This window comes from Rhinolophus ferrumequinum, chromosome 7 (assembly GCF_004115265.2).
Source record: "Rhinolophus ferrumequinum isolate MPI-CBG mRhiFer1 chromosome 7, mRhiFer1_v1.p, whole genome shotgun sequence".
Taxonomy (NCBI): Eukaryota; Metazoa; Chordata; class Mammalia; order Chiroptera; family Rhinolophidae; genus Rhinolophus; species Rhinolophus ferrumequinum.
In genome coordinates, this window is record NC_046290.1 from 63,251,783 (window position 1) to 63,262,005 (window position 10,223).

The 10,223-nt window shown below is 41.9% G+C and overlaps 1 protein-coding gene across 1 annotated transcript in view; it reads right to left on the reverse strand.

Moving 5' to 3' along the window:
- Positions 1-9,763, reverse strand: part of MCTP1 (multiple C2 and transmembrane domain containing 1) — a 492,067-nt gene extending 482,304 nt beyond the window's left edge. Inside the window, 1 exon segment of the mRNA XM_033110903.1 lies at positions 7,725-9,763. Coding sequence (XP_032966794.1) covers positions 7,725-8,444 — 720 coding nt within the window. The 5' untranslated portion in view covers positions 8,445-9,763.
- Positions 9,764-10,223: the final 460 nt, after the last annotated feature.

The window sequence follows — 10,223 nt, forward strand, 5'->3', positions numbered from 1 at the left end:
GATCAGAGATCAGCACCAAGAAATGCAGCCCTGAGCCAGAGACCTCTGAAAAAGAAACCACTCCTCCATCCCCCTCGTGAGCACAGTATAGCCGCCATGTACGTAGTAGGCTTCATGTCCTCCCTTCCTGCCCACAGACATGAACCAGAATTAAAGTACAAACTGAGTAAAGCCAAGCCACCGACTGGAAGAAGAGGGGAATGTCAAATACATCTGCCAGACTTAAAGAGACTCAGAAACAAGAAAGCATTGTTCATCCCATCATCCATTCATTCATTCAGCAACCATTTATTGAGTGATTTTCCTGAACCATTTTACAATGCTTATTAAATAGGTCTATTGTACTAAGGCTTGCCAAATCCTACTCTAGCGGTACTGGTGTAGGTAGCTCAGGCTTCACCAAAATAGGGTGAGACTGCTAATGCTGAAGGGGCCTCTTTGAATAGAACCATGGGATTCAAAGGAGGCACAAATTCTGAAACATCCAGAGGCCCATTTGTCTATCATGTATTGTAATTTTCCAGATTGGCTAGGACCCAAGAGAATGGGAAATGGACTGGTGTAAAATATCTCAGACTTCACAGGAAAATTGTTCTCTCAAGAAGGCAATATGCTGGACTTTTAAATCTCATTATACTGAAAATACAGTTTTTCGCATTGCTTACATTGAGAATGTTAAATACAGATATTTGGAGACAGGGAAATCATGGGCTGATATTCTGCTGAAAAAAAAATTCTAATAAGAAACTGGTATACACTGGAAGGGAAAATATATTTGCATAACACCTTGAAATGTTGAAGGATAGTAATCACTTTCCACACCTGATTGATAAAAAGCAATATAAGTTAGAAGAAAAGGTTGACAGTGACAAAGAAATCAAAACGGTACATAAAGTTAATCCTGTTGGAAAAAACAGATGATATTTTTAATGGTACGGACAAATCAAAATTCGTAAATAAAAACAGTAAAGATTATTTGGCAAGTAAAAAAAAAAAAAAAACTTGAGGAAGGTTGCCTCATACCTTTCAATAATTAACTTTCTAGAAAGAAAAACTTGTCATAAATAGGTATGCTTTATACTATAATTTTATGAAACCAACCAATTTTACCTAAAGCCAGTTCTAGTACAATAACTATTTCATGCACATTAAACAAACCCCCAAGAAGCCAGTATTCAAACAATTATCCTCAATTGTTGAGAAAAGGTCTTATTTAGTTGGCATGCTTGACTTACTGAGGCAGGGAAATACATAATTTTTAGTACATTTTCCAACTAAAAAAAAGTTTCAGGTTTCAAAAAAATTAATGTCTGCTTATCTAAAACAGATATCTGCTATGATACCATAAATAACTATGAATTAACAACAACAACAAAAACGCATAAACCTTACTTCTGAATCTTCAGAGTTTGCCAATGCTTATAATGTTATCTAGACATACTACTTACTTCTCGTCAGTCTAGTGTTGGACAATGTTTTAATACTCATCATGAGCAAAGAAACCACACTATATGTTTCCTTGAGGAACCAAAACTATATTATTCAACTTTAATTTTGTGAAATCATCCCTTATTTCCAAACAGTGGGGCAAAAGGAAAAAGGGGGAGTGTCTGTCCTATTTTCTTTATAAATCCATTAACCCTATTTTATCCTTCAAAGCATTCATTCACTTTTGCATGATAATGTGCACATACTTGCCAAAAGTAACATAAGATTTTTTCATTTCTGTGTGAAGTTGTCATGTCACCAATACTGCCTTGGTTAATTCTGAGCTACTTTTGCCACCACTGCAAGTAAAATAATGCATACCTTAAATTAAATGAAAAGTACCAGCAAAGATCCCTGTTAATATTTTCCAACCACCCACTTATTTGTAGTGGTGGCTGTGCCAAAACTTTAAAATACTGTTCAATAATAACAATTAACACAGCAATTGCTAGTGTTTATTCAGTTTTGTTACAAGCCAATCTCATATAATGTGTATGTTATAACACTTCCATTTATGCAAGAGTAATAGCTCTACTCAAATTTGCCAGACAAACAGGAGAGTAACTAAAAGTTACAGAGGGAAAAATCCCACTCTAAAGTAAATCTCTCACTAATTACACCCTTTCTCTGGAGATGATCACAGTATTTTTTCAAGAATGCTATCACACATGAAACTTCACTTCATATTCTGCTCCAAAATGTCCTAAGATCAAATCCCCTCCCACCCTTACTTTGAAAAACCTACTAATGCTACTTTTAGGAGCTTCTTTTTGTGACTAGTAGATTTCTTAGTGGTTTTCGCTCATACACTGCCAGTGGGAATGTAAATTGGTACAGTTACGATGGAAAAACAATATAAAGGTCCCTCAAAAAATTAAGAATAGAATTACTATATGACCCAGCAATCCCTCTTCTGGATATCTACCCCAAAATCTGAAAACATTTATCCATAAAGATGTATATACTGCTATGTTCATTGCCGCATTAATCACGGTGGCCAAGACTTGAAAACAACCAGTGTCCTTCGATAGGTGACTGGGTAAAGAAGATGTGGTACATATATACAATGGAATATTATTCTGCCATAAGAAAAGATGAAATACTGCTATTTATGGCAACATGGATGGATCTTGAGATTATCGTGCTAAGTGAAATAAGTCAGAAAAAGTCAACAATCATGACTTCCCTCATGTGTAGGATATAAAACTGAAAGCAACAAACGAACAAGACAAATAAACAAACAAAAACTCAAGACACAGACAACAGTTTAACAGTTACCAGAGGTAAGGAGGGAGGCGAGATGGCAGAAGCGGGTAGAGGGGGTCAAATGTATGGTGATGGCAGGAGAACTGGCTCTGGGTGGCGAACACACAATGCAATATATAGATGATGTATTATAGAATTGTATACTCGAAACCTAAATAACCAATGTCACCCCAGTAAGATTAATAAAAATTTTTTAAATAGTAAAAAAATTACATTTTTTTAATTTGTGCCTTCCCTAAGATTATGTTCTTTGAAGTAATATTAAAAACACCTGAAAAAATAGATAGCAAAAATTAACGCAGATCACCTTTTGAAATAGTTTTTAAAAATACAGGTTTTCTTTAAAAGGTCAGATAATTAATAAAGCAAGATGCACTTCCCATATAGACTATGATAGAAAATATTTTTCCACTTTTTGTTAGGGCTTACAGATGTGTTTTAGGAATTTCATCCCAATCAATGAACGTTCCTCTTACTATGTTTTGAAACATTTCTATCATACCTTGAATAATTTACCCACTTTTTTGAAAAAAACATTTTAGTCCTTTATGTAGACAATTTTAACAAAATGAATTTGAAAGAACAATAAAAGTTTAACGTTCATAAACACTACAAGCTTTTTGTTAAAACACTAAAAAACACAACATATCCCTCACTCTTTATCTTAAAATACTGACTTTCTGATGCTAGCAAAATATAATTTTAGCAACTCAAGACAGAATACATAAAATTGGCATATTTTTGATATGCACACAAATTGAGAAAGCGTCTCTCCCAACTGTACTGCAGAAAATGAAATGCATCTGGTGTGACAATATGGCCTGACACGTGAATTAGAATCAGTGGGAAGAAAGTGGTTTCTTTTTTATTTTTTTCAAAGTGGAATATTTTAAATAACACACATTATTTAATGTGCAAGGCATTTTCAAGTGCGTTATAATGTGTTTCAAAGGTATGTTTGGCAAAAGAAAACAATAGCAAGAGGGCTGGTGGGGCACAGGAGGTAGTTTGTTCAGTTTTAACCATTGAACATCAGTGACTTCCAAATCTCCTTCCCCAGAAACCCAAACTGATTTTTGGCTTTTGATTAACATCTCCACCCAGTGTCAGAGTATGTTGTTGAGGCCTCATGCTGGGCCAGTGGGTGGAGGGGTGGGAAGTGTGTTGGAGAATATGGCTGATGCCAGGATCAAGCAGAGAAAAAGAAAAAAATTGAGCCCTTTGCCTTGTTTTTGCAAAAAAATTTATTTCTTCCTTGAAAGAAAGTTTTTTTGTTCTTTGTTTTATAGACAATCTGGAGACTGATGTAATGATGCTTTTACTGTCTTTTCTTTCATGTGTTCCCATCTGTTGTGAACTGTGAATAAAACTGAAATCTGCATGTGCTCTAGACTCCCTCCCCAAGCCCAAGTATCTTCAGAGATGAGGTGCAAGGAAAGCAAGGAAAGGTCTGTGAGACATGTAGGAAGCTGGGAAGGGCACAGCAGAGTTAGGCCTGCTCCCGGATACCTCAGTGAGTCCTCCTCCTGTTCCAGGTTCCGACTTTATTTCTTCCTCTTCCCCATTCAGAGAGGTAAGCGGGCTCCTTTGAGTTGGGCAGAGAGGTATTTCAAGGACTGAGGAATCCTCCCTTGTATATTCATGAGAGAATGCTCCTGGTAGCTGGATTTGTGACCCATAACAGAGAAAATCGTCCTCTTCTCAGGGAACAAGGCTCCATAGGCAGGACATTCTGGGAACCCAACAATGGTTCCTCTTTCTGGGACTGTGTCTGGTACCGGACAAGCCCCTCAGGGCTTCTTGTTCTGCCTATACCCTACCTTTCACCTATTCTTTGAAAGATACTTTAGCTTTTTTATTCCTCCTATGGCTTCATTGAAACGCTAGTTCTTTATAATGAAAAGCTTCCTTAGAACTATAGATGGTATGATTAATAATGTCATTGTAAACGTGATATAATAGATATGCAACAATGCATCACAGAGAACAAAAAACAAATTAATATAACTATTCCATCATAGAACTGATTCTAGGGATGAAGGAAAAACTCCAGAATAGTCACGGGAATGTGAAATACAGTATGGGGAACCTAATCAATAATGTTGTAAAGACTATGTATGGTATCAGATGGGCACTGGACTTATCAAGGGGATCACTTCATAAATAGTGTAGATGCCTGACCACTGCACTGTACACCTGAAGCTGAAGTAGAATGATATTGAATGTCAAATATAATTAAACATATGTGTATGTGTATACACACACAGACACACACACACACACACACACACACACACACACAGAGTGCCAAATAATGTATACACATTTTAAGAAATGTTATCTATGTAGCAGTAGTTCACCATAATCAGAAGTGTCTGGACGCTGATGGTAACCATTTTGAGCACATCTTGTAATTGCAGAAGTCAAACATGACTATATATTGAGTATTACAAATTTGATAGCTTTTTCCTTTCTTAAAATGTGTATACATTTTTTTGGCAGCGTGTTGTGTTGTGTGTACATGTGTGTGTGTGTGTATGGTCACAGGATGTAAAGTACAGCATAGGGAATATATACGATGTCAGAGGGGTGGCAGACTTGCGGAGGGTTTATCACTTTGTGAGGGGTGTAAATGTCTAATCATTATGTTTTGTATACCTGAAACTAATATAATAAAAACATGTATGTAAACTTGCAGGTATTAATCAATAGGAATGAAGTAATCTCAGATACACAGCAAGTTCTAAAACTTGTCAAAGGTAATCAAAGGATTCTAGAGAATGGCTTGAGTACAAAACCTCTCTCTGTCATTTACTAACCATGTGACCCTGAAAAAGTTATTTAATTATTTTGAGAGTTGGTTTCCTAATGCATAAAAATGGCAACAAGAACTTCTATCATGTAAGACTGCTGTGTTAAACCATGTAAGGCTATAAAGTGGCCAGCATATGGTGAAGACACACACGATAATGTTAGTTTAGTATCTTCTCCAAAATAGGTTTAGGTGTTTTGAATACAAAATTTGTATTGACACAACAGTATTTTTTTAAAGAGTGATGGTATCTGAAAACTTTTTGGTAAAAACCAACATACAGATCAATTCAGAATTCTCTGCTTTTGCTTTGAAAATATCTTGCTTCAGTGAACTGCAAAGTAATGTAGTAAGTTAACATCTGCAGTAATATGATACCAACCTTCCAAAATTATTCAATTATTCTTTGCTGTTTATTATTCTTGATTGCAAAAGTTCATAAAAATAAGTGTAAACAGTATCCAAACTGTAAAATTCATATATATTAGGATGAGATACACACTCACAAATAAATGCCTTTTAAATACACAGTATGCATCTATACTAAATTTAAAACATCCTTTTAAAATGACTTTTTACCTTACTTTTGGAACCAGAAACAGTTCTATTCAATTCTCTTTTAGGATAAAAGTAAAGGTAGGTTTATTTAGGCTTTTTGTCAATAATATCTCTGCTTACTCTACTGAGAAGAACTAAAACCTTTTTCTAGAACATCAGGTGTTTTCTTGAATATCAGTAACATCAGGTTACTGCAAGCAATTCTGTTTATTAAACGATAAAATACCTGTGTTCTGCTTTATTTTCTGAAACTATATACTAATAAATTAGCTCATGAACTAAAAATATTTTCAACTGAAAGCACATCTATGCCCATATCTTATCCTTCAAAACATCACCTTATGGTTTTTGTAGTTCAACTTTTAATCTAAGTTTTAACGTATATGTCATTAATCTCACAATAATTCAAAATCAAAATAATGAGAATTTACATAAGCTAAGATACATTGAAAGAAAAGAGGTCCCTGGCAGAATGGAACGTTCAAAATACCAGGGGTGCCCAAAAAATGCATACAAGTGGACACTTTGGTCAATATGGCTTAAACAGTAGTTCGCCATAATCAAAGTTTCTGGACACTGATGGCAACCACTTTGAGCATCTCTTGTAACAGCAGAAGTCAAACGTGACTTATAATCATCTTTTGTTATTGGTATATATTGAATATTACAATTTCAATAGTTTTTTTTTCCTTTTTTAAACTGTGCATACATACACTTTTTTGGCATCCTCTGTATTTATTAGCATTAACACTATTTGATAAACATTTACAAAAGGAGAGCCTCGCCTCTACAAAACTGAGAGAGTAAAAGCAGCCGCTCAGTGGACCACCTTAGGGATCCTACAGGTACATTTTTACTTTTTACTTGACTCTTGCCTGACCAAACTTGCCTGACCAAGGAAGTCAACATGATGTATAAAGCAGCATACTTGAAACGCAATCGCTTCAGATGACTATTAAATTTTAGAAAAAGCCATAGGACCATATCTAACTCGGATGAGACGCTCAGGCTGCCCAGTTGTTGGGCGGCGAGCGATCCACTTGCAACAGGAAGTTTTAACAACGGAGGGAAAATGTGCAGACTTCTGCTGCAAGGGTTTCCCCGACTCACGATCTCATGTTTAACATTAAGTCACTTCTCTCCATTTCTATTCCATCCAGAAAAACGTTAGTTTCAAATGCCTACCCCTACGCACCATCATCATACCTGGCTGCAATCATTTTTTAAGTTGTCGGGTTTGTTTTTAGTTTTGACGAGGGGACACAGCTGGAGAGCCCTTCTAGTGGTCCTCCAAAAAGTGCCCACTTTACATCTAACTTTATGCCTTTTCTATTTGGCTACCATTAATACTTCCACTGTCATTGGCAACTCACAAAGCTACCCAAACAGTTTCTGGCAGGTGGTAGTATTTCTGTCAAAAGTAAAGTCAGGTGCAAGTCAGAAGACTACCTTTACCAAGCCGGGGCGAGATGTTTTCTTCCCACTGTTTGATTTAGTAGGTAGCACCCGCGCCGCCCCGCAACTCTGCAGTCGTGTTCCCCCAAAGCAGGAGGCAAGGCCCCGCACACCTAGTCTGAAGCCACGCCCACCAGTCACTCACCGGGCTGCAGCTGCGCTCCGCGCCCCCCTCCGGGATCCGCAGCTCCGCGGGGATCCGCGCTGGCTCTGCGGGAGGCAGCAGTGGCTCCAGCAGCTGCTCCAAGCAGGCGGTGCCCGGCAGGGAGGAACTCTTCTGATGGCACAAGTGCGCCGTGGGGCCCCGACGCCGTGCACCCTCATCTCGGGCACGGTCCCCCCTTGGCGGTGGCTGGGGCGATGAGGACAGGGACGATGAGGCGGAGGACGAAGAGGGAACTGAGTCTGGGGAGTGTCCGCCAGGAGGCGTCACTCCGCCTGCTCCCGGAGCTGCCGCCGGCCCCTTTCCTACGGGGAGCAGATGCTCACGAATCCGGCGGCGCAGAGTTGACCCCTGCTCTGCCCTGCCGGTACCCCCAGGCTCCAGGGGCTCCGGCAAGGAGTAGCACAGGTTGGGCTGGGAGGAGGAGAAGACGCGATCTAGCACTTGCTTCCGTTTCTTGAAGCCGCTCCATCTGCTGCCCGTGCCACCCACGCTGGCCAGTGCATCCCGCCTGCCCCCTGGGGGTGGCGGGGAGGGCGACTGGGTGTCCGCAGTGCGGCGCTCTGGCGCCCCAGCGCGCCCGCCGCCCCCGCCCTTGCTCTTGCCCACTCCCAGCTGCAAGTTCTTCCAGAGCCGGGCCTGGAAAGAGGAGGATGCTGCCACAGGCTCTGGCGAGCCCGCCGCGGCAGCCCGGGGCTCCATCCTCCACCCCCTGCTCCTCCTCTTCCCTCCTCCACCCCCTCCTTCTCCACCGCCCTCTCCTGCTGCGCCTCCTCCGGGAGCCCCACCGTGGTGGCGGCGACGGCGGTGGCGGCGGCGGGCGCAGCAGCAGAAGCTGGGAGCGCCCAGCGGCTTCAGGCCAGCGCCGGGGAAAGAGGCCGCTGCCGCCGCGGCTCTCGGGCCGCGGGACTCCGGCGCCGCCTCTTCCTCCTGCACTTGCTGGTGTGGGCTGGCGCTGTCACCAAATCCTGGCCGCTGCGCCTGCAAAGTTTCTAGCTCCGACCTCCGCGGCTGCAGTCCACTGTAGTCCCCCAGGCCGCGCCCGGCCTCCTCCTCCTCGCTGGTTCCGGGCTTGGAAGCTACGCGCACCCTGGTGTGCACGTCCAGCTGCGCCAGGGACCGTACCCGGCACCCTACGGGCAGCACCTGTCAGCGGCGGGGGCGGCTGCCTCCAAACTGGGCGCGCACGGGACTCACACAATAGAGAGGATCCGGCTGAAGACACAGGGGACCAGCAGCCCCACAGGAGTGCCCCGGGACCATCCTCCAACTCCTGGGTAGGAGGGAGGGCGGGCAGGCGAGAGCCAGGTGGAGCTGGGTAGGGACCGGAGCCAGCTTGCTTCCTAGGATCCGGCCACAGTTCCCACGAAGCTCGCTCTGGGCCAGCCGCTGGACGTGCCCGCTAGTGAACGCCTGGATCCAATGAAGTGAGCTCGTGTGCAGATTATGCGCCTTCGGTGGGTTCTGAGAGGTGCCAAGCGTCCACACGGAGAGATGAACCCGATTGAGTTCTGGGGCTGAACACCGCTGTCCCCGCCCCGTTGCGCGCCCTGGGTCCAAAACGAGAGTTTGATTTCTTCTGTCTTGACTTCATCGCCATCCACCCCTCCCCGCTCTTTATTTGTATGTGCACTGGTAGTTTCTCTTGCGATCAAGGTCTAGAGGTTTCTGAAGTCTGGCAATAAGGCCAGCCCTGAAGTTGCAGGGAGTTTAAGGTAGACGAAGATGTGGAGGATGCGCTCTGCCTCTGACCCCCATTCCAAACGCGAAGAATCTTGTTCTTTTCACTCAAGTGCATTTTCCTTTGGTTGCTTCATTATAAGGCAAATAGAAAAGGCATTTTAACTCATTCAGACTTTGCTTCTCCCGAAATCTACTGATTCAAGGGTCTTCTACTAAGAGAGCTTCTTGAAAGGCAGGTGACACAGTGTCCCTTCCCTCCCCCACTGCCCTCTGCACCCCTAAATATGGAAATCATGCAAGAGTTCCCTGAGCTTTGGCACCATGCTGTCTGATTCCAGCCTCCTCTAGCTCGCAGTATGCCCGTGGAGATGTTAGTAACCTCTCATAGCTTTTGATTTTTCTATTTTTCTTTGTAACAAAGAATTTGTCACCTTTGTAACAAATACTTAAATATTTTTTGAGCACCTACTAGGTACTATGCACCGTGATGGTTGTGAGAATGCAGCTATGAACAAGGGAGCCCGGAGAGTCAGGCAATAAACACAGTTTCTGATAGTGAAAAGTCCCAAGGAGACAATAAAACGGTACCATAAAAGAGTGGTTGTGGAGGTAGGGTTGCCACATAAATTGCAGGGCACCCAATTAAATTTGAATTTCAAATAAACAATAAATATTTTTAGTATATGTCCCAAATATTGCCTGAGATATACTACAATACTGTTTGTTTTCTATCTGAAAATCAAATTTAACTGGGTGTTTTATATTTTTATTTGCTAAATCTGGCAACCCAATCGGAAA